This window comes from Equus quagga, chromosome 14 (assembly GCF_021613505.1).
Source record: "Equus quagga isolate Etosha38 chromosome 14, UCLA_HA_Equagga_1.0, whole genome shotgun sequence".
Lineage (NCBI taxonomy): Eukaryota > Metazoa > Chordata > Mammalia > Perissodactyla > Equidae > Equus > Equus quagga.
This window is the reverse complement of record NC_060280.1, coordinates 53,031,623-53,057,448: the sequence shown is the minus strand read 5'-3', so window position 1 is coordinate 53,057,448 and position 25,826 is coordinate 53,031,623. Positions and strand designations below refer to the sequence as shown.

General features: G+C 34.3%; 1 protein-coding gene across 6 annotated transcripts in view; it reads right to left on the bottom strand.

Moving 5' to 3' along the window:
• Nucleotides 1–25,826, bottom strand: part of DYNC2H1 (dynein cytoplasmic 2 heavy chain 1) — a 289,228-nt gene that overhangs the window by 157,551 nt on the left and 105,851 nt on the right. For all 6 annotated transcript variants that reach the window (XM_046637538.1, XM_046637540.1, XM_046637542.1 and 3 more), the window contains 8 exons: nucleotides 25,363–25,489; nucleotides 17,783–17,924; nucleotides 17,091–17,200; nucleotides 10,467–10,565; nucleotides 9,443–9,566; nucleotides 2,988–3,151; nucleotides 1,218–1,337; nucleotides 261–395 (listed from right to left, as the gene is read on the bottom strand). In XM_046637538.1, coding sequence (XP_046493494.1) covers nucleotides 261–395; nucleotides 1,218–1,337; nucleotides 2,988–3,151; nucleotides 9,443–9,566; nucleotides 10,467–10,565; nucleotides 17,091–17,200; nucleotides 17,783–17,924; nucleotides 25,363–25,489 — 1,021 coding nt within the window. The remainder of the gene's footprint in view (nucleotides 1–260; nucleotides 396–1,217; nucleotides 1,338–2,987; nucleotides 3,152–9,442; nucleotides 9,567–10,466; nucleotides 10,566–17,090; nucleotides 17,201–17,782; nucleotides 17,925–25,362; nucleotides 25,490–25,826) is intronic.

Sequence of the window (25,826 nt, the reverse complement as noted above, 5' to 3'; positions counted from 1 at the left end):
GAACTTTAGATAATGTTATGCCAGAAATTAGTAGAACCCAGCAGGGTACAGTGATCAGTAGTCCTTATACTCGGTGCCCCCAACATCTTAGCACCCTCTTTATAATAATAAGAATCAGATCCAAGGCTCTGGTGCTTTTGAATAGCTTTCTTTGTTTGCAATCACTGTTCCCCTGAAGTCCTGATTCTACATTTCTAAATCACATTAACATAAAAGTTTAAGAAAACGTGATGTAAGATCACAAAGAAGAAAATACTTACTTGATCAAGGGAAATTTGGAGTTTGTAAGATTCTTTAAGTGACTCTTGAATAAGTGCACTACTTGCTTTTGTCTGATTCAATGATTCAATCAAATCCTTATTTTCCAAAATATTGCCTTGTGACGTGGCAAGTGTCTGTAGGAAAAATTAACAAAAGTAATATATTATTATACATATTAAAATAACCAATTAAAGGAAGTCCATATTAACTCTCATTAGTTTGAAGATGTTTATGGGAATCATATTATTTTAAAAGAATTTCAAAATTTCAGAGCCTATAAGAATAATATAGTAAATCATTATATGATACTATATCATCAAAGCATTGTGCATGTATTAATTTTGTCAATCCAATAAAAATAAAGACTACTTAAAGTTACAGATTAAATCATAATTTCATGCTACCTTTTAATGCTTCTTAAAATTCGGAGCATGTAATAAATACTAAATAATGCAGTATAAAGACAATATTAGTTAAAAATTGCTGTCTTAAACATTACCCTTAAAATCTTATATTCTAAAATATCTTTTTCTCTGTTTGAATTTTGATTTTAAGATATACACTGAAATGTCTCTGAACAACCAAAAACATGCTGAAGGCACTATTAACTTTTTTTTGAAAAACAATACTGGGGCCGGCCCAGTGGTGTAGTGATTATGTTTGTGCACTCTGTTTCGTTGGCCTGGGGTTCACAGATTTGGATCCTGGGCACAGACCTACGCACTGCTCATCAAGCCATGCTGTGGTGGTGTTCTACATACAAACTAGAAGAAGCCTGCCACAGATGTTAGCTCAGCAACAACTATCCTCAAGCAAAAAGAGGAAGATTGGCAACAGATGTTAGCTCCGGGCCAATCTTCCTCACCAAAACAAACAAAAAAAACAAACAAAAATACTGCTATTTATGTTTGCTAAAGAGAAACGTAATGAAACATATCCTGAATAACTAAATTTACCTCTAAAAGAGATTCTTCAAGCTTGGCTAACTGTATTTTCTTATCTTCTTCCTGTTGTAATAGTTTTGTTTTCTGTTCCTCTAAATCAGGTTTCTCATGTTGAATAGTTAAAGCCAAAAGCTGAAAAAAAATTTTTTTAAGTCAAGGTTATTCTAGTGATAAGGTTCAAACAAAACAAAAACTTCCCACAAACAGGCCCTGTGTCTGATCAAACATTAAAAGTATTATGATATTATGTACCTTATTTGATTCTTTCTAGTTAAATATATGAGACACCTTCACAATTATTTCTGACAAAAAAGGCAAAACGAATAGTTAAATTGACTGGTAAAATTTTACATATTATAGGATAGCTGTCAGAAATTGCATTAATTAACATATTAATATGTAATATGTAGTTCTAAAATTAGATTAAAAATATACAAACTATGAAAGCTAGTGTTTTTCTAATGGTAAGTATTCACATAAAGAAATAAAGAGGTATCTTACTTAAAATACTACATCACCAAAATCACAATGAGATACCACTTCACACACACTAGGATGGCTACAATTAAAAAGACAATAACAAGTGTTGCCAAGAATGTGGAAAAAGTGGAACTTTCATATATTGTTGGTGGGAAAGTAAAATAGCTCAATCACTTCAGAAAAGTTTGTTCTTCAAAACATGAAGTTACCATAAGACGCAGCAATTCCACTAAAAAAACCTGAATTGTACCCTTTAATGAGTTACTTTTAGGGTAGGTGAATTGAATCTTAATGAAGCTGTTAAAAAATGCTATGTTAAATTCTTCATTTTGAAATTTAAATTAGGAAATGACATGGGCAAGTCATAAAATATATAATTCAAAATCTGCTGTATAAGCATCTTCATTTAGATTTTGTTAAAGATCTAAATAGCCCGTTTCAGCAATTATATGGAGAGCTTTTATAAAGAAGGAGCAACTTTGTCAATTAATTCTGCCAAGTTTTGAGTACAAGTTTTCTGTACATTGTTTTATTTATGTCTTATCAAGTACATCAAAAGATATTGATCATAAAACTATGCGGTAAGCCATACAGTATGGTAAGAAAAATATTTTAAATGGAAATTTTTAAAAATTACAACAAAGTAAAAATTGTAGCAAATATACATGCTATCATCTAAATCGAAAGAGGAAAAATCTACTGTTGCTAGCTAAGTAAAAAATAGGATAATACTCAAAAAGTCAGCAGTCGTCGTATCTTTAAAGAGGAAAAAAATGAGTGATGAGTATATAAGTAAAAGTCTGGATATAAAAAATCACTTTGAAATTCATGTATAATTCTAACCTGTAATAAGCCACACACAAATAAAGTGAATTCAAAAATGGATATGTTCTAGTGGGGGAAAAAAATGTTAGATTGGGAATCAAAGCCACTCAACTAGCTGAATAGGTCTAAATGCAATTTTCACATTTAAACTTTAGTTTTCACAATTATAAAAAATAAAGTAGCCAATCTTATCTCTATGATTCTTCCAGCTCTCAAATTCTACCATATATGACAGGAATAGACTGTAAAATTTAAAGTTTACCAAAGGAAGCAGCCATTTGACGTTAGCAACAAATGTACAAATCTAACACAAATGATAAATGAAATAAACCCGAATGCTTCACCCTAACTTGCAAGTATACTTTTAAAAGTCTAAAAGCTAATCAATTTAACAAAATAACTTCCTACTCAAAATACCTAATGAGTATACAAAGCTACAAAAGACTTCTAAGGTAAATTATAATTGTCCATGTTTACCTGCCCTCGTAATCCACTTCTCGTTGTGGTAAAGTTAACCTCAGTAACGATGGAGGCTGCGTCCGGTGGGATAAAGGGATTTGGGTTTCTTGTTGACAAAAAAAGGCGGAATTCTTCATTGTAGTCAATAATTTTGTCACCTATCTGTACCACATAACGTGGGCCTATTTTTTTAAAATGATACAATTAGTTGCCTGAATCTTCTGTATTTTGCTACATGACATTAAAAAATATAATTTTCTAGTATTTCTAAATACTTTGTGTTATAGGCTTTTCAAGAGAGTCCTAAAGATAGCAACACTTAGGCTACCCAAGATACTATTAACTAGAATGCTCTATTAATCATCAATTATGCAAGCAAAGATAAATAATATTCAGTAAGGTGATCCTGGGATACTGAAGCATCAAAGGAGTATCTACTTATATTAGTACAGTTTTAACGTTAACTATATGTTTCATATTCCAAATTTTTCTGCAATAATGGAAAACAGATGACAAAAAATAGAAACTCTCAATTTTATATTATTCTCTATTTATAAATTCAGCAATTAAAAAGTGCTTATTGTACTAGTATTTAAGATGAAATAGTTAAAGACAGAAGGAACTGGTAAAAACCCAGGATTATCAACAAATGAGTAACTGCAAAGGTACTCATTATTAACATCAAAAAGAATTTATTCAGACTGCTATACGCAAGTGATTCACGACAAAAAGTTAAACTAAGAAAAAACAAGGTTTTCATAAAGGGTGTAAAGGAGTACCTTCTAAAATAAAACAACGACATTCACCGTGCAACACATAGAGAGGAACGAATCAACACTCATACCATAACTTACAATTCTGAACTCACAACAAAGAATTGATTTTTTAGGTACAAAACACACATCATCAAAGATTATTTTAAAAGGTTAAGAAAAACATTGCAAGGAACTTTTGAGAACCCTAAAATAGATTTTAAAATATTACTTAAATACTTTTTAAGCTAATTTGAAAAGAATTCAACAAGCACTTTATGAAAGATGATATACAAATGTCTAAAGAACAATATCAAAATTATCCTCAACTTTAATCATGAGCAGAGAAATATAAATTGAAAAGCCCAATATAATACCTCTACACCAACTGGAACAGTTAAGAAACCTTAAGCAGGAGAAATGTAAAGAAAACCAATCTTAAGCACATCACAGTCAAATCACTGAACACAAATGACAAAGACAAATTTTAAAGCAGCCAGTGAAAAATGACATATCACAGAGAAGCAACAATAAAACCAGCAGGTGCCTTCTTAACAGGAATGGCATAAGCTAGAAGACTGTGGGATAAAAACTTGAAAGTGCCAAAGAAAATAACTGCCAATCCAGAGCTCTATGTCAGCCAGAAAAATAAAAATTCTTCAAACATGAAAGAAAAAGAAATTTGTTTCCAACGGGCCTTCACTACATAAAATATGAAAGGAAATCCTTCAGATAGAAGAAAAATAATCCAGATAGAAATGAGGAGATAAAGGAAATGCTGAGAGAAGTTAAGAACACTAGAAAGGGTAAATATGTATAAATATAGATTTTAAAAACAACAATTGTAACATCATATGGAGCATGACAATGTATCACAACAATAACACAAAGGCAGGCAGGGGGTATATGAAGTACTGGAGAAATGGCAAGGTACTTATTTGTATTAAAATAATAAGTTAAAGATGTATATTGTTATACGTAGATTAACCATTAAAAAATAATAAATATTTGATTAAAAAAATCGTGTTAACTAGTAAACTATATCATTTATTGCATGAATTGGTTAACTGCATTAAATTACATTACAAATATTAAGACTGCATGGTGAATGAAAATGCAAAACCAAATGATATACTGCTTATGAGAGACATGCTTTATAAAACAAGACTAATGGAAAACTAAAAGTAAAACAATGGAAAAGTATTACCATGCAAACACTAACTCCCTCAAAATTATTGTAACCATTCTAATATCAGACTCTAAAACTTGAGGCATTTCTAGAGATAAAGAAGGACATTTTATAATGATAAAGAAAATAATCAAACAGGAAGATATCACAATTCCAAGTATATATATATCCACAGAGATTCAAAATATTTACAGCAAAAATTGACAGAACTAAAAGCAAAACAAATTCAAAATCATAGACACTTTAAGATATTTTTTCAATACATGACAGAAAAAACAGAAAAAAAGTAAAGATATACAAGATAGCATTACAATTAACAAACTTGATTTAATTGACATTAGAGAACACTAAAAACAAGCAAGAGCAAAATTCACATAACTTTCAAGTGGAACTTTTATGAAATGTAACCAATTACAGATCATGAAGAAAGCTTCAACAGGATTCAAAAAACTGAATGCTTCAAAATAAGTTCTCCTATCACAATGGAGTTAAGCTAAAAATCAGTAACAAAAAAGGAAAGAGAAAATCTCCAACTGCCTAAAAATTAAACAACAAAATGCTAAGTAATTTACGAATCAAAGAAGAAATCAAAACTGTGGTATGAAGCTGAAGTAGGGCTTAGAGGGAAATTTATAGACATAAATGCATATATTAGTAAAAAGAAAAGACTAAATATCAATATTTTGAATTTCCATCTCAAGAATCTAGATAAAAGATCAAATGAAATCTAAGAAAAATAATAGGAATGAAACAACGGAGAGCAAAAATCAGTTTAAAAATACAATAGAGAAAATCAATAAAGTTAAAAGTTAGTATTTTGAAAAGATTAGCAAAATTGATAAACCCTTATCATGACTGATCAAGGGAAAAGAGAAAAAAATATATCAATATCGAGGAAAAGGATATCTTACAAAACCAACTCAAAAAGTTAGGAGAATATTACATAAAAAATACACCAATATGTTTGACAAGTTGGATGAAATAGACAAAAACCTAAAAAAAAAAATACAATTTAACCAAAGTTGACACACACACAAAATACAAACAAAACACGGCCGGCCCCGTGGCCAGGTGGTTAAGTTCGTGCACTCCATTTTGGTGGCCCAGGGTTGGCAGGTTCGGATCCTGGAGCTACATACCACTCATTAAGCAGCATCCCACATAGAAGAACTAGAATGACTTACAACTAGGATATACAACTATGTGCTGGGGCTTTGCGGAGGGGGAAAAAAAAGAGCAAGATTGACAAAAGATGTTAGCTCAGGGCCAATCTTCCTCAGCAAAAAGTATACCTTGAAAAAAAAAGTAAAAAGAATACAAACAAAACAAAATAAATTCAATGCTTAAAGGGCCTCAGCTCAGGTTTACTGGCAATTTGAAATGAAAGAGTGAACATCATGAGAAACCATGCATTGTCTTAGTAAGAAGGTATCAAATAGGATTTGGGTTTATGTTAGGTGACTTGCGAATGGTTCAAAGAAAGTGTAATTGTGCTAGGGTATGGGTGCTATCAGAAAGAGCAGATAATTCTATGATTGGTATCCTTTTAATTTTTATCTAGTAGGTGAAAGAAATGAAATGAGATTAAGTTATAATTGGTAAAAAAGAAGCAGTCGCTCAAATTAGCTGGGAGAAGTAGATGTTTGGTTATATTTGTGTTTTGGAAAGTATTCTTGTTTTTGTGCTCAGACATGAGTATGATCAGAGAGACTTCTCTGATGTTGGTGCTGTGAAACGGTTTATGTTCAACAGAACAACACCATGGCCAAGCTGTTAGAGCCAGGTCAGCTCCCAGCCCACAATAGTCAGGGGCTGCTTTTTCCCTTCTCATTAATGCGATGTACAAATACAAGCAAAACTTATCTATGTTGTTCTAAGTAAGGAGTTTGGTTATCCTTGTTAGGGAGAGTGGTAAATAAGGGGGTTTCCGGAGTGCTGATAAAATTCTATATCTTGACCTGGGTGCTTACACAGGTGTACTCCATTTGTAAAACTTCATAAGCTGTGTATTTATGTGTGTGTGTGTGTGTGTATATATATATACGGATATATATGTATTTCAATAAAATGGTAAAATAGAAAAATGCTTTTCGCTGGTGAGCAGGACTAGTCATGAGGAAGAGAGGGACAGAAGACCGCTGCCATTCTGTATTATTTGATTTTGTAACCCACACGTATTATTTTGATATAACATTTAAAAAAATATTTCAAAGTAAATGGTTTATTGTCTAAAAAAGACCCTTGGGTATAAGGCCCATATCTGACTCTCAGAAAACATCAGATGTAGAACTATAAAGTCCAACACAGTCTTAACTGCATGAAGCCTTGATTTACCTTGGAGTTAACCCACAATGGAGTTAATTTTGACCAATTTTTTCTTCTGGACACAAAACCTTTACCGTACTTTAGAAAACTATGGAGACAGAATGACTGGGCACAAGTACAAGATTTGCTCTCCTGCTCTCTTTCCAGGGGAAGTCCTAACTTAGACGTCTGTTATCTTGGTTTCTGAATCTAGATCAGGCTCAAGTACATTTTGTTTTGTTTTGTTTTGTTGGTCAACATGTATAACAGATATTGACATTTGGGGTGCTTGTACACAAAAATATATTAATTGGATACATTCATTGTGATGCCCTGTGGCTTCTATAACAGTTAGCCAAAGATACAGGAATCGGAAAGTACAAAAGAATGAGAATCTGGGGAGGAACTGTACCTTGCTCTTCTTTTTGATCAATATACACTTGAGTGGAGTTTTGAACAGTACAAATTTTAGGAGGAAAAGGATATTCTATTCCTATTTTTTGTGCCTGCTTTTGCCTCAGTATGTAGAAAGGCAGTTCATATTGCTTAGATTTAGGACACCAGGATGTAAACAAAACTGGACACAGACTTTGTTTTATGTGGTTCTAGGACAACCATCTTCTGTCTCCAAAGGAAATGCATAATGATAAAATGGCAATTCATGAGGAACTCAACACTGGAAAACGACAATCGGAAGTATACTCAAAGAGGATAACAGACTTCCACCAATGTGCTAAGAATATATCCAACCCAGGAGGACGGTGGAGAAAGTAAGATGAGGGCAGAGATTAAGTCTCTTTTCCTAATTCTGAAATAAGCAAATTGACCCAAACAACCCTGCACAACTATCTGGAGTAGTGGTTCATAATGTGAACCAATCATGATGTGAAATGTATCACTTTTCATGAGATCCAACTTCAGAGGATCTTTCAACACCCATTCTCAGACAATGCCACAGATACTGCTAAAACCTAACACCAACCAGAGCTCATGGAGGTTTATATTTAATGAGCCCTCAAAGGCCCCAATATAGGCTGAAGAGTCAAATTCAGATGGCGTCAAAGGCTCATTTCCACCTCCCCTGTAAGATAGCATAGTAAGAGCTAGCTCAACAGATCTAAGTCAGCACCAATAAAGAAGATGGAGACCAGAGACCGAACTCTGGAAGGTAACTCCAGGTGACAAAGGCAAAAGTCCCACTACTAGAGTTCTTTTCACAACATATTAACCACTGCCAGGCCAAACATATTGATTTACGGGATAACAGGTGAATCAACAAATAGTGCATGCTTTGCCATTTCTCTGCTTTGCCCCAATAACTTGAATTTTCTATTTAAACCTTCTAGTGGTAACAATGTGTGTGGTGTAAGCATGTGTATACACAGGTGAATAAGTATGTGTTGATGTATGTATGCATATACACTTCATGACAAGTTTTTAGAGTTTAAAGCATTACTTTCTAATGGTCAAAGTCTGGGTTAGACTTTGCAGAAAAGAGGTAACATGGCAGTCCCAAGACTTAGAAAGCCCTGCTTGCAAGGTAGGCCTATAACTGGCATCTGGGAACTTGGATTTTGGAAAGGTTCTCACCATTCTCAGGACACATAAAAGTGGTTTGCTGTGCTCAAATTGTTTGTACAAACAATGTGGTTTATGCTGAATGCCTGTTTTCCTTTGGAGAGTCTGGAATTTTGCTATGTGCTAAGCAGAATGTCTTACATAATCAGCCCCCAGTAAAAACTCTGGGCACTGAATCTCTAATAAGCTTCCTTGGTAGAGAACATTTCATATATGTTGTCACGGCTCAGTCCTGGGGGAGTTAAACACATCCTGTGTGACTATAGTGGAAGACGACTCGGAAGCTTGCACCTGGTTTCTTGACTCCTGACTTCATCTATGTGACTTGTCTCCTTGCTGACTTTGCTTTGTATCCTTTCCCTGCAATCAATCTTAGGCATGAGTGCAACTATGCTGAGTCTTCCCAGTAAAACACTGTACCTAGAAGAAGTCTTGGAGACTGCAGACACAGTGCCTCTTCTGTAAAGGCACTTTAAGAATTTGTTTACTTGCTATTACTAATAGACTCTGATGACATGACCATCATCCACCCAAAAATTTCTATTTCATTAGATTGAGTGGCAAGACAAAAAATGTCAAAGTTAGTTATGAAGTTAATTACTTCAGAAATTTCAAAAGTACTTATTTTCTGGAAATTATCAAATATTTACCTTGAGCAACCAGATCTCGTCTCAATATTGGATAAAGAACAGGTTCTACACCATCCATCTCTTGTATAATAAGGGTTTTCCCAAAACGTACTGCCAACTCAAGAGCTGTGATAAAGTTACTATCCTAAGAGATAAAAAAAGAATACATATTAATTTCCTTATTACTTTAATATTTGCAAAGGTCCTTATAGATAATGAATGAAGATATTAATAGGAATAATATGAATAATTTGAATTAACATTTTCTAGTTATAAGTACTTTGTGATGAATCACTTTAGTTGGATAAATTATCAAATAAATTTCATAAATAATTTAAATAGACATATAAGAAAAATAAGGAGTTTCACATTAACAATAAAAAAGCCTTTTTCAATCTTTTACTATAATTTCAAATTGATGTGGAAACAAATTTTCAAATTCTATATGCAATGAGTTATCATATACTAGGCCTAAAAAAAAAAAATATGACCCAAAATAATTTTCAAGATAAATATGATAGTGAGGAGTTACTACCCAAAGACTATGATTACATTTCACTGACCAATATATCAAATCTTGAAACTCATCAATGATGCTCATTGGTGAGTTAAAGGAATAGGAAATTATAAGAGGCACTGAGAGAAACTACAAGTATGCGGAAAGTCCAGGAGACTTTCTCCAAGCTAGGTTAGTAACTCTTACTTCTATAGAATCCTATACTTGTGTCTTTAATCATAGTTTAGCATAAATACTTATTTAATTGTCTCTCTAGCCTACTAGGGAGAAACTGTGACTACTTTACTCACTATTCAGTTCCCAGAGCTTAGATCAATGCCTAGCACATAGAAAGAATCAAACAAATATTTGTATCCCTTTTTTAGAAATTAGAAAACTGAAGCTGAGAGAGTTTCATTTCTTTTGCCAGGTCCCACACCAGATAAGTTACAGGACTCAGGTTTGAATCTATTTTTTCTGATTACAGACGCAGAGCTTTTTTCACCATAAGGTGCCATTACTTGATGGGATCTAAATTATAATACACACCTGCTGGTTAACAACTTCCAAACGCGAGTCTTTCAAATGTGTCTTTAACCATTCTGTAGCTTGGGAAGAAGGGTCTATAAGAAATGGGCATACTCGACTCTAGTTCAAAAATAAAACAAAGGTTATAAACTTTGATTAAATGGAAAAATGGAAATAATTTCCTAAAAATTATGAAACAATTACTGAGTGAGTTTTTCTCCCAGGCTTTGGAGAATATACAACCATAAGAAGGAAATAAAGGTACCAGAGCCCACATTAATAAATTTTACAGTGATCAGGAATTAATATTAAGTAATTACTTAACCACAGTAAGGTGAGTATAGTCCTATTTACTACACAGTAATATAGAAATTGCATATTAACAATATAGTAAGGAAGAGCCCTAGTCCCAATCTTATGCCATTTTCACCTCTCTCTTTAGCTCTTAAAAGACACAATCAAGTTATTTACTAACTATATATATATTCTCTGGTTGAAGAAACTGTACAGGTCTTAGAGGAGAAGTATGAACTAATCATAGAAGTATTGCTGAAATAACTATCAATATAATTCTTTATATTTAAGACATTAGTTCTTATAAAGCAGTACATAGTTAATATTACAAAAGTAATGTCCTAGAAGAGAAAATTACATGTTAACAGTTTACTACCTAATGAACCAGGAACTAAATTCATTACAGAATATCCCGCACTAATTAAACTATAACAAACAGAAAGTTAGAAACCAGTGAAAATTCTTTCAACACATAATGCCACTTAGCAGAGAAAAGGAAGCCAATCATATATATATACACATATATATATATATACTTATATGTAAAAATGATAAACTTAAATATACATAAATATATAAATAAATAACATGATAAATTTAAAAGTCATCTAATGATCATTGTTATCTAGTAAATCAGATTTAAATAACAATGACTGACCTAATTTTTCTTAAACTTTCACATTCATTTGAAAACTATAATGCAGTTGTATCCTATAGAGATAAGACAACTCATGAAAGTCAAAGTGAAATGGAGACTTAGAAATGAGGTATATCTAATAAGAACATAGACGTTATTTCAGTGACATACCAAGAAGGAGGATGACGGTGGGGACCATCTGCCCCAGGCACCAATAGCATTTTATCAGCAACGTTGTTTAAAATTGCCAGCACATGGTGATAATAAAAAGCTAACTGACTTTAAAACAGCTTTATTACTGTTTTAAAATTCTCTCCAGACAACGTACCCCTTTTGGCTTGCACCCAGAATGGACTACTTCCCTCCCACTGCTCCCCTAGTGCCACACTACTGTACGATCTTCCTCCAGCATCTATTTCTGGAGGTTTCCCTTACTGCTCCATCATATAAATGTGCTATTCCTAGCAAAATGAGGTGGTTAGTAAATAGCCTCTTAAGTATAACTAACTATTACACCTAGGTTTTAGATCTAACATTCAAGAGCAAATATTTCACAAATGTACTAGATTTTGCCTAACCAGGAAAATAATTACTTTAAATTTTAAAAAAGTTCTTACCCATGATTTCAAACCAATGATCTGATGCAGTGAAAAAAAGAGAAAATAATCTTTTAAAAAATCGTGTTTTTAGCAGAGAAAATACGCTTAAAATTTTCAACGAGTACTTATAAGCTTGTATTCATCTTATTCATACTTCTCCAGAGATTCAGACAAAATCTCTAAGGTATATGCTAGGTCTGTGTTCCACGATTAAATGTAGTTAAATTCTACATTTAACAAACTACAATAGAACCCAAAATGTTGAGCTTTCATTCATTCATATATTCACTCATCTACTATATGGTGAATAATTACTATACTAAGACATTGTGAGGGATACAGAAATTAGTAAGATATATTCCCTTACCCTCAATGACGTTAAATACTATAAAGAAGCAAAAAATGAAAATTCTATAGTCAAAGAGTGCACAAGGCTCTACAGTTGGATCACAGGTGGATGTTAGGGGAAGCTGCCAGGAAGCAATTCAAGTCAGACTAAAGCAAGAAAGAGAAATTAGACTTAGCCTGACAGAGAAGTGAACAAGCATCTCAGGCAAAGATGACAGCATGATAGAGAGAGGAATAGAAAGTCTGGAGCATTTGGAAAACTAACAGTACTGTGGCATAGTTGGAGTAAAAAAAGTGTAGCCAAAGATGATGCATATAAAATGGCAGGAGTAATAGACGTCTTTCTGATCATGAGGAGATTTTTATGCCATGTTTAGTTAATGAAATTTTTATACTTCAGGCAATGGGAAGTCACTGAAATATATTAATCCAGGGATTGTCATGATCAGATTAACATTTTAGAAAGATCACTCTAACAGCACTGAAGAAAGTGATATGGGGGCAAAGGATGAACTGGTACAGTAAGCTATTTATTCAGGAACAAAATAATGAAGGTCAAAAGGAAGTCACTGGCAGTGGACCTGGTTAGAACAGGATAAATTCAGGACATATTTGAGAAATAGATTTGACAAGACGTTGAATAACAAACTGAATGTAAAATTAAAGAGACATAGTGAGAACGACTTGCAGATTTGCAACTTGCATTACTGGGCCAAGATTATGACATCTCCACTGGTAGGAAATAAAAGAGAAGCAGGTTATAGGGAGTTGGGGAGGAAGAGAAAAGATTATTAGAGTGGATAGCCACATGTGCCTACCCTGCATGCCCCACTCAATATACCGCTGATGGGATTATCAATCATCTAGCACTGAAACCGAGAGATGAGCAGCTGACTGAAGCTAACCAACCAGAATCCTTTTGGGGACAAACAGGTGATTCAAGCTAACCAATTAGAATCCTTTTGGGGGACTGACATAATTGCTGGGGGGAGGAGTAGGTAAGACACATCTTAGTCTGGGAACATAAACTCTGATAATAGTAAGCCTGGAATCACCAATGGCCATTCTTAACGCAGAGTGGAGAGAACCTATCTGAGAATGAATCCATCTCTTAAAATGGAGAGAGAGTGATATCCTGGTAACATTGTTTGAATCCTGAAGCTAGTCTCACTCTTTTGAACATCTCAGTTATTTAAAAGCACAAGTTGCTTTTTTTGCTTAAATATACTGTACTTGGCCACAGAAAGGTTCTTGAATTTAAAAAAAAAAAAGAATGATTAACTGAAAGACAGAGTTTGAGCTGCCTAGGAAGCTCAAGCTCTAGATAATTATATATAGCAGGGAGTTAGAACTATGAGTCAGGAGCTCAGAACAGAGGTCAAAGGCTAGAGAGAGAGATACACAACATCTATGTTGTGTTTTTTTGTGGGTTTTCTTGGTGAGGAAGACTGGTCATGAGCTAACAGCTGTTGCCAATCTTCCTCTTTTTGCTTGAGAAGATTATCCCTGAGCTAACATCTGTGCCAATCTTCCTCTACTTTATATGTAGAATGCTGTCACAGCATGGCTTGAGGAACAGTATGTAGGTCCACTCCCTGGATCGGAACCTGCGAACCCCAGGCCACCGAAGCGGAGTGCACAAATTTAACCACTATGCCACTGGACTGGCCCCACAGCCTATCTATTTTAATTCTTCTCTCCTTGGGGAAAAAAAAAAGATTGGGCAGAGGATATTTTTGAAAGAGATTATTTTTAAAACATCTAGGACACTCTATAATTTTAGTTTTATTTTTAATACCTATAAGTAGAATAAGAGAAGTATGTTTTATAAATAAAACTAAACCCCATCTCTTGTTTGGCTAAGGCAAATTATATTAACAGGAATAAAACAAAATAAATAAGCTTAAACATACACAGAAACACACGTACCTACATCTAAGAGAGGCAGTTTTATAGCATAGACTGGCTAGATGGGAGTGTTTGCATCTTGGCTCTATCATTTGACAGCTATGTGACCTTGGACAAGGAACTTAACCCTTCTGTGCTTCAATTTCCTCATCTATAAAAGGGATAATACATGTACCTACTAGATAGGGTTGATTTAATGAGTTAAGTGTTTAAGAGCTTTACCTGTATTAATTATTAAATAGTAATATATGCACAACATAGTAAGTACTGCATAAGTGTTGATTATAATTATTTGGAGTTTACTTGAAAAATAACTTTCCCCTACGTGACTTATCTGTACAATTTCTTCAGACTATATCATATTGGTTTGCATTTCCTCAGCATGCACTGAATGGCAGGAAGGAAAAATAATCTCAAATTCTGAATAGTTTAAAGAAAACTAATTTTATACTGAACTGTCTATAAACAATAAAACCAAATATTCAATACATAGTTTCACAAGAAAAATTTATAATATTGTGAAACTTAAACCAAGAAAATTTATAATCCTGTGAAATTTAAATTAATTATCTTTTCCATCTCTTTTTTGGATGCTTCTCACTCACACCTTCTCCATAGTTTCTAGTAGCCTTATAATCTTCATTATCCACTGAGTCCCACAATATTAAAAAGATCATAGAATTTATCACCCAAACAAGGAAATGTTTGAGAGTAAAAGGAAAACTATTAATAACTACATCAGGACAACAGGCGTAAATCACTTCCCAAGTAATCTAGGACATATAATTTCCATGGCCAAATTCCTCCCCTGCCCCTCAAGGACATAGGTCATATGAGCTTTTTGCTGATGTAATAAAACTAATCCTTGTTACAAGGCCAATGGTAGATAATTGACTATTTCCTCTCCTAGACAATACATGCACTTCACTAGTTAGCTTAAAACAAATGTGAGAATTTCAAGTATCTTTGTAAGAAAAGCAAAGGAATAGTTTTGAACATAAAAGGCTTTTCTTAGTACCAATAAGTGACTGAGTGACTAGAGGCCTTAAATGTGGGAAGGCCTCGGCTGAGAGGGAGAATCTCAGAAAAGCTCTAGTAGAGTTAAGGAGGAGATGTGATACAGCTCTGGATCAAAAATACATTTTATTCATCATGCCTGGCCAGTTTCGCTGAGGGAAGACTTCCCAGAAACCCAATTTGTATATATTTAGAGTTCTAATTTCACACACATCACATGGTGATGTTAATGAGATGTCACAGACACGTGCTACCCAATCACATCCTTACCTACAACAGCTGATTCTAAATCAAGTATACTTCAGAAATGAGATGGAGTGTTGACCGTAATGGGAAATTCATTTCAACAAAATAACTAATTAACCTAACAAATTTTTCCAAATGGTTTTTGTTTCATCATATAAATGCTTGTAAGTATCTACAAGAAACTTGGCAATATTAAATGCAAAGTAAATCTAAGGTTATTTTAAAAATTACTTTCATAAGCAATTTTGTGTATATTCATCATGAAAAGCAATTCAGAATACAAAAGTAAATATTTTCAATTACTATCATCAGTAAAAAATAAAAATTATGTGATAAATATGTTTTTTCTAAAGGCCCAGTCCTGTGATTTGTTATGGAATAAAAAAAGAATACTTAAACTGAGTGTCTTTTAAATCTGCAAATGATTGCTTTCTTGGATTACTGAAAAAGGAAGAGGTGACTACAAAACCTTGGGGAAGAAATAAATATGGTAAAAAGCACATAGTTTGCTATAATGTAATGAATTTATTTACATACATACTTAGAGATCCAGATTTGTAATTCTAGTGTGAAAAATAATGATTAGAAATGTTTAAAAAATAAAGAACAAACCAAATCAAGCTAAAAGAAGACAAAACTGTTTAATTTTGGTCAGCAACTTCTCTGATGGTAAGAAACCAATGTAATGAGCCAAAGTATATCAGCTGATTAATAGGTCTAATCAAACTAAACTATCCAGGAATGAACAGGGCCCACAATACAAATCTTATAAAACTATGGCCTATGTTACCTAACGAAGAGCATTTAATGTTCATGCTTTCCTTGCAACTATGGAGTGACAGGATAAGGTACCTGGTGTGTGGGCACAGAGAGGGGTTGCAGGGAGGAAGGGGAAAGCTGGTGTTATGGGGTACAAGCTACTGAGATAGAAAGAAGAGAAAAAAAATCACATTATCAAGGGGGAAAAAATTATCTTCTAAGTTGCATAACACAAAGCTAAACCAAGTTAATAATAAAAATCAAACTTCATTTAAAGAAATGACTTCCTTGTATACACGATTTGGAATTTTGTTTTCAGACTCACTACTAATAAGGTTATAATAGTTTCAAGTTTAATCAATGACCTTTGGGGAACATACAACACATGAAAGAACAATTTTCCAAAATATGCTTATGATCACCTCTAACTGATAACCCATCTCTCACTTATATCATCTTCACTTTGTATGAATTTGCTTTGCAAAACAAAATAGAACAAAAAATAAAATCATATACTCTAGATGAAGGAATTATACAACCAAATACGTCAAGTATCCTTAAAATATTTCTGTTACTATTAGCGAGTTCAATTTAGAATATTTTGCCATCAAAACAATGCCACTTTAGTTTATACTTTTATATAAATTATATGAACTATACTGAAACTTATAGATTCACCAACTGAATCATAACTGGATTTTCATTAGCAAAATATTTTCACTTTTATGCAACTAAGAAAAGAATAACTGTGAAAGCCTAAGGATTTGAAGAAAGTACCTCCTGGAACAAGCTTCAAAAGCAACACTTCTAACGAGAAAATTAAAATTGATTCATTACCTGTAAGATAACAATAGCATTTTCTATGGAAAGGTCATCTGATGGTAGGCCTTCACTTTTCCAAATTAACTGCTCACTTTCAGTACAAAGAAATCTCCTCAGATCAAATTCTGAAAAGTTAAAGATATCAATAATACTTCATTAGAATGATATTATACTTGAGGGGAAGGGAATAAAATTATCTAAAATATACTCAAAAGTCCCATGACCATCCTTAATATTCAGTACATTCTTCCCCATTTGGCATCAGAAGCTAATAAAAATAAAGTAAAAAAAAAAAAAAAAAGCAAAGGAATGGAACTTAGTTAAATTATATTTCTTCTATTAAACGAATGTTTCACAACTATGATAATTTGTGAAAACCACAAAATTCAAAAGGTATTCTGGAGTGCCAACATCTCATCTAATGATATGAAATTATTATAAAATTCAAAATAATAAAGTGTTTAACTGCATTCATACAATATCAAAAATAATTCACTGGTCTCAGTTTCAAGAGAGTGATTTTAGGAATAGAAGAATCACTATAACAGGACAATTCTCAGAACATTTTTAGAATCTGGCAAATCTAAAGTAACTATGGTATCTTTTAGAGAAAATTTTCCTCATTTAAAAAAAGGAAAATGACAAAAATCAAAAGATGCACTTTTAGTATGTTGAAATTTCAAATTCATGAATAACTAAATACAAACTTTCAAGACAAGCTGACTTGATCCATTCTTCCAAACAGGTTTTTCTCAGATCCTCAGGAGCAGCAGAAAGATATGTAATAAACGCAGCAGCTAATTGAGCTCTTTTAGGAAGAGTAGTTAATTCCTCTGTTATCTCTGCAACCTAGAAAAAAGAGAGAGAGTGTGATGTATAAATATGCTCTAACATGGAAAAAAATGGCATAATTCATAAACTAGAATTTTGACTACAGAAAAAAATCTTTTATTGGTTTAATGTAATAACTCACCTTGAACACAATTGTCAAAATGTAAAAATATCAACAAGACTTCAGTCCCTGCTGATACTAAAAAATGTATGAAGTCCCAAAATACTGGTAAAGATGAACACTTTTGTCATTGATAGTTCTTAATGATTCTAATGAAAGCAGAACTTTTATCCCAATCACAGTTAAATATTGTGAATTAGCATCACTTTGTAAAATACAATTAAGATATAGAGAGCACAAAGAAAGGTACAAAACAAAGATAAAGCCCAGAGACACATTAGATAAAAGCACAGTGTGGCTAAAGCATAAGCGTGAGCAGAAAGAGCAGCAGCACAGGAATAATGAAAAAGAGATGTTAGAGTTGATTGGAGGGAGGAAGATTGTCAAAGGTTTCCCATGCCATGCAAAGGAGCTTCTGTTTTATCTTGTGGTAATAATGAGCCATTGCAAGTGTTTAAACAAGGCAGTGAGTAATATAATGGAGACTGGGTTTTAGAAAGATAATTCAGCTGACGAAGAATGGACCAATTAAAGGGTCAGATAGGAGACAGCCAAGTTCAGAGAATTCAGGTGAAAAAAGGAAAGGGTTGGTAGTAAGGATAGAAGAAAAATATGAGGGATATTCACAAATGAAACAAGTAAAGGTCTAAGACAACCACGTTTTCAGTTTTGATGCCTAGAAGAAAGATGCCTGATGAAAGAGAGGAAATAAGAGATTTGAGATAAGAAAAAAATATGTTAATTTAGACACGTGTTTGAGTTAAATGCAAAAATCTAAAGTGTAGTTGGAAATATGAATTTAAAAAAAACTCAGCAGTCTAGAAATATAGCTCTGGTTAGCATCATAGTATAGGTGATATTCTTAAGACTGGATGAGATAATCTGAGAATAGTTTCAGAGAAAGGAGCTGAGGAAGGGAATATTAAAGGCAATCAAACATTACTGGAGGAGGAGATGAGGAGAATCTAGTGAGCAGGAGAATCTAACTGGTTAAAGAAATAAAACATAAAACCAAGAGACAATACTTAAGTCAAAATAACCGAGTATTTCAAGAAGAAATAAATGGCCAACAATTTCAAATCCTACGATTACTGTTCTGCTAAAGGTAAGTTCAAAAAAATCTCTAGGAGAGAAGGGGCGGAGCAAAATCGCGGGGTGAGTTGACCCAGGATTCTCTCCCCTCCAAAACACAACAAAGGATTGGAAAAACTGAATTTCAGAGAATAAATCTAATGCCAACATGTTAGAGACCTACAATACCAAGAAGGCGGAGAACATAAACCTTGCTGTCGGCCTCGGAGGTGCTGGAACGGTAGGAGAGAACGTCGCTCCCTCCCCTAGAGTCAGCGATCCCTGCTGCACGGGTGCGAGAAGGAGCGGGGGAGGGGCCGCGTGACCGGGGGATCATCCAGGACTCCTGCCGTTGGTTCAGTGGAAACCTGCTGACGGGGGAAATCTTCTGTGCGTGGGGATCCCATAAACCCAGGGCCTTGGGAGACCAGAGAACAGAACTGATCTGAATCCAGATTGGCGTAGGAGAATAGCAGCCCCTCCCTCACGGAAAAGTGCACTGGGCGCCACCATCTTGCCCGAAGGCAGAGAGCTCAGAACACACGGCTCTCGACCCCCATCTAGTGGCAACAGGCTGTAACTGCAAACGAATTCTACCACCATGCAAAAAAACCGCTCCTCTACCATCCAGCAATTTATAAAAGCCCCAGACCAGAAGGAAAACAATAAAAACACAGAATTAAGTCCTGAGGACTTGGAATTAGGTAAACTAAGTGATAATGAGTTCAGAGCAGCTATAATCAAAAAACTCAATGAGGTAGAGAGAAAGATAGAGAAACAAGCCAATGAGTTCTGGAGTTACTTCACAAAAGAGATTGAAATTATAAAGAAGAATCAAACAGAATTACTAGAGATGAAAGACACAATGGACCAGATAAAACAGAATATGAATTCCCTGAATGCCCATGTAGACACCATAGAAGAACAAATTAACATAGTTGAAGATAGACAGGCTGAATGGCTCCAGACAGTGGAACAAAGAGAACTAAGAATTAAAAAAAATGAGGAAAATCTCCAAGAGATAGTGGATTCAATGAGGAGTAAGAACTTAAGGATCAAAGGAATTCTCGAGAATGTGGAAAAGGAAAATGGAGCAGAAAGTGTGCTTAACGAAATTATTGAAGAGAACTTCCCAAATCTAGGGATTGATGGAGAAACGTGTGTAGAGGAAGCTTTCAGATCTCCTAGATTTGTCAATGTAAAAAGACCTACTGCAAGGCACATAGTAGTACAATTGGCAAGAAGGAAAGATAAAGAAAGAATACTCAGAGAAGTAAAAAAAAGAAGAGAATAACCTATAAAGGATCTCATATCAGACTTTCAGCGGATTTCTCTACAGAAACCTTACAAGCTAGGAGAGAATGGAGTGACATATTCAAAGCTTTAAAAGATAAAAATCTTCAGCCAAGAATACTCTATTCAGCAAGAATTTCCTTCAGATATGAGGCAGAAATTAAATCTTTTCCAGATTAACAAAAGTTAAGGGAATTTGTAACTAAAAGCCCTCCACTACAAGAAATCCTCAAGAAGGCTCTCATACCTGAAAAAAGAAAAAAGGGAGAAAGGGGTCACAATCCACAGACTAGGGAGAGCGATGGATAGAACCAGAATAGGATAGCAAATATTCAACTATAGCATTAGGGTAAAGGTAAGGAAACTACCAAAGCAAGGACAATCTTATCATTCTAACTACAAATTCATAACGCAAGTTGGAATAAGAAATGAAAATAATTATTTAGGAGGGGAAGAGCAAAGGGTCTAAATCAGTATTGGCCAAGTAAGTAAGAGACCACCAGAGAATAGACTATATTATACACAAGATTCTAAATACAAACTTCAGGGTAGACACTAAAATAAAATACAGAACAGAGTCACAAATCATAAATAAGGAAAAATCTAAGAAACCCAGCATAAGAAATTGCAGTATTAAATGGGTAGTCTAAAGCAAACAGGAAAAGAAACACAGGAAAACAAGATAATGAGGGACAGATTGACAGCATTAAGTCCACATGCATCAATAATCACTCTCAATGTGAACGGATTGAACTCTCCAATAAAAAGACACAGAGTGGCAAAATGGATTAAAGAACAAGATCCAACAATTTGTTGCCTCCAGGAAACACACCTCAGCCCCAAGGACAAACACAGGCTCAGAGTGAAGGGGTGGAGGACAATACTTCAAGCTAATAGCAAGCAAAAAAAAGCCGGTGTTGCAATTCTTTTATCAGACAAAGTGGATTTCAAAATAAGACAGGTAAAGAGAGACACAGAGGGACAACAGATAATGATCAAAGGGACACTTCATCAAGAAGAAATAACGCTTATAAATATCTATGCACCCAAAACAGGAGCACCAAGATTCATAAAGCAACTATTAACAGACCTAAAGGAAGATGTTAAAAACAACACAATAATAGTAGGGGACCTCAACACCCCACTCACATCAATTGACAGAGCATCCAGATGAAAATCAACAAGGAAATAGTGGAGCTGAATGAAAAACTAAAACAATTGGACTTAATAGACATATATAGATCACTCCACCCTGAAGGAGCTGAACACACATTCTTCTCAAGCGCACATGGAACATTCTCAAGGATAGACCATATGTTGGGAAACAAGGCAAGCCTCTACAAATTTAAAAAAATTGAAATAATAACAAGTATCTTCTCAGATCATAATACTATAAGGCTAGAAATTAATTACAAGAAAAAGGCTGAGAAAGGCACAAAGATGTGGAGACTAAACAACACACTACTGAACAAGCAATGGATCATTGAAGAAATTAAAGAAGAAATAAAAAACTACCGGGAAACAAATGAAAATGATAGCATGCCATACCAACTCATATGGATACAGCAAAAGCTGTATTAAGAGGAAAATTCATCACAATACAGGCACATCTTAAAAAACAAGAAAAATCCCAAATAAGCAATCTTAAACTACACCTAAGTGAACTAGAGAAAAAAGAACAAATGAAGCCCAAAGTCAGCAGAAGGAGAGAAATAATAAAAATCAGAGCAGAAATAAATACTATTGAAATCAAAATGGCAGTAGAAAGGATCAATGAAACAAAGAGCTGGTTTTTTGAGAAGATAAATAAAATTGACAAACCCCTAGCCAGACTTACAAAGAAAAAAAGGGAGAAAGCTCAAATAAACAAAATCAGAAATGAAAGAGGAGAAATAACAACAGACTCTGCAGAAATGCAACAGATTATAAGAGAATACTACGAAAAGTATATGCCAACAGAATGGATAACCTAGAGGAAATGGATAAATTCTTGGACTCCTACAATCTCCCAAAGCTCACTCAAGAAGAGGCAGACAATTTGAACAGACCAATCACAAGGAAAGAGATTGAAACAGCAATCAAAAACATCCCAAAGAATAAAACCCCAGGACCAGATGGCTTTCTTGGGGAATTCTACCAAACTTTCAGAGAGGATTTAATACCTATCTGTTTCAAGCTATTCCAAAAAATTAGGGAAGATGGAACACTTCCTAACACATTCTATGAGGCCAACATCGCGCTGATACCAAAACCTGTCAAGGACAATACAAAAAAAGAGAACTACAGGCCAATATCACTGATGAACATAGATGCAAAAATTCTAAACAAAATTTTGGCAACCAGAATTCAGCAATTCATCAAAAGGATCATACATCATGATCAGGTGGGATTCACACCAGGGACACAGAGATGGTTCAACATCCACAAATCAATCAACATGATACACCACATCAACAAATTGAGGAATAAAAACCACATGATCATCTCCATAGATGCAGAGAAGGCATTTGACAAGATCCAACAGCCATTTATGATAAAAACTCTGAACAAAATGGGGATAGAAGGGAACTACCTCAACATAATAAAGGCCATATATGACAAACCCATAGCCAACATCATACTCAATGGGCAAAAACTGAACACCATCCCCCTGAAAACAGGAACGAGACAAGGATGCCCTCTATCACCACTCTTATTAACATAGTACTGGAGGTCCTGGCCAGAGCAATCAGGCAAGAAAAAGGAATAAAAGGAATCCAAATAGGGAGGGAAGAAGTGAAACTCTCGCTGTTTGCAGACGACATGATCTTATATATAGAAAACCCCAAAGAATCCATTGGAATATTCTTAGAAGTAATCAACAACTACAGCAAAGTTGCAGGGTACAAAATCAATTTGCATAAATCAGTAGCATTTCTATATTCTAATAACAAACTAACCAAAAAAGAACTCAAGAACACAAAACCATTCACAATCCCAACAAAACAAATAAAATACCTTGGGGTAAATTTAACTAAGGAAGTGAAGGACCTATATAATGAACATAACAAGGCCTTTCTGAGAGAATTAGATGACGACATAAGGAGATGGAAAGACATTCCATGTACATGGATTGGAAGAATAAACATAGTTAAAATGTCCGTTCTACCTAAAGCAATCTACAGATTCAATGCTATCCCAATCAGAATCCCAATGACATTCTTTACAGAATTAGAACAAAGAATCCTAAAATTCACATGGGGCAACAAAAGACCCCGAATTTCTAAAGCAATCCTGAGAAAAAAGAACAAAACGGGAGGCAACACAATCCCTGACTTCAAAACATACTACAAAGCTACAGTAATCAAAACAGCATGGTACTGGTACAAAAACAGGTGCACAGATCAATGGGAACAGAATTGAGAGCCTAGAAATAAAATCACACATCTATGGACAGCTTATCTTCAACAAAGGAGCTGAAGGCATACAATGGAGAAAAGAAAGTCTTTTCAACAAATGGTGCTGGGAAAACTGGAAAGCCACATGTAAAAGAATGAAAATTGACTATTCTTTTTCACCATTCACCAAAATAAACTCAAAATGGATCAAAGACCTAAAGCTGAGACCTGAAACCATAAGGCTTCTAGAAGACAATGGAGGCACTACACTCTTTGACATCAGTATTAAAAGGATCTTTTCAGACACCATGCCTTCTCAGAGAACGGAAACAATAGAAAGAATAAACAAATGGGACTTCATCAGCCTAAAGAGCTTCTTCAAGGCAAATGAAAACAGGATTGAAACAAAAAAACAACCCACCTACTGGGAAAAAATATTTGCAAGTCATATATCTGACAAAGGCTTAATATCCATAATATATAAAGAACTCTAATGACTCAACAACAAAAACTCAAACAACCCAATCAAAAAATGGGCTGCAGACATTTCTCCAAAGAAGATCTACAGATGGCCAATAGGCACATGAAAAGATGTTCATCATCACTGATCATCAGGGAAATGCAAATCAAAACTACACTAAGATATTACCTTACAGCCATTAGAATGACAAAATATCTAAAACTAATAGTAACGAATGTTGGAGAGATTGTGGAGAAAAAGGAACCCTCATACACTGCTGGTGGGAATGCAAACTGGTGCAGCCACTATGGAAAACAGTATGGAGGTTCCTCAAAAAATTAAAAATAGAACTACCATATGATCCAGCCATCCCACTACTGGGTATTTATCCAAAGAGCTTGAAGTCAGCAATCCCAAAAGTCCTATGTACCCCAATGTTCATTGCAGCATTATTTACAATAGCCAAGACTTGGAAGCAACCTAAGTGCCTATCAACAGATGATTGGATAAAGAAGATGTGGTACATATATACAATGGAATACTACTCAGCTGCAAAACAGAACAAAATCATTCCATTTGCAATAACATGGATGGACCTTGAGGGAATTATGTTAAGTGAAATAAGCCAGCTAGAGAAGGATAATCTGTGTATGACTCCACTCATATGAGGAATTTAAAAATGTGGACTAAGAACAGTTTAGTGGATACCAGGGGAAAGGTGGGGTGGGGGGTGGGCACAAAGGGTGAAGTGGTGCACCTACAACACGACTGACAAACATTAATGTACAACTGAAATTTCACAAGATTGTAACCTATCATTAACTCAATAAAAAAAAAAAATCTCTAAAGAGTCCTAACTTCTCCATCAACTTATTTTCACCCCTGCCCTTCCCCTCAGCAACACAGAAAACTAAAAGAGAACAGGTTGCTTTGTCTAAAATTCACTCTTATAAGGACGATATTTTGCTTAAAGATGAATTCACATAATGGCCATTAACATCTAGATCATTTATCTTAAGCCAGTTAAAGGTAATGGATATTTCTCTTTTTAATTGTTTTTAACAAATACATTACATTATAGATTTCCGTTGCTTTAAAGGAAGCCTCTTTAAGACTTCTTGCTCTTAAACAAACCTGTGCATTCCATCTCTTGTGTTCTCTATCAAGCTGATTAATTAAGACTTCTGCAGCTTTAATTGTTTCTTGGGCTTTGGTTACTTCAGCTTCAAGTTTGGCAGCTTCTGAAGTCCTACTCTGAAATCTATGAAAACATTAAAATTTAGTTAAAGGTAAAAAGATTTAAGAGGGAGTTTATTAAATTATTGTTAGGTAGTAAAGTGAACTTTTATACAAGAATGTAATTAATGATAATACTGACAATATTTGTGTCCAAAATATTAATAGAACAGACACATATACCACCACATATTTAAAGTGTAGCATTCTTACAGGGCCTTGATGCCCTACTACGTTATATACAAACTTCTCCATAGGACATTCAAGGCCTTGTCATAAGAGAGCCAATCTTTTCAGTTTGTCCAGCAAAACTATATGTCAACATCCGAAGAATTTTATATTCTCAGAAAATGCCCTGTCCT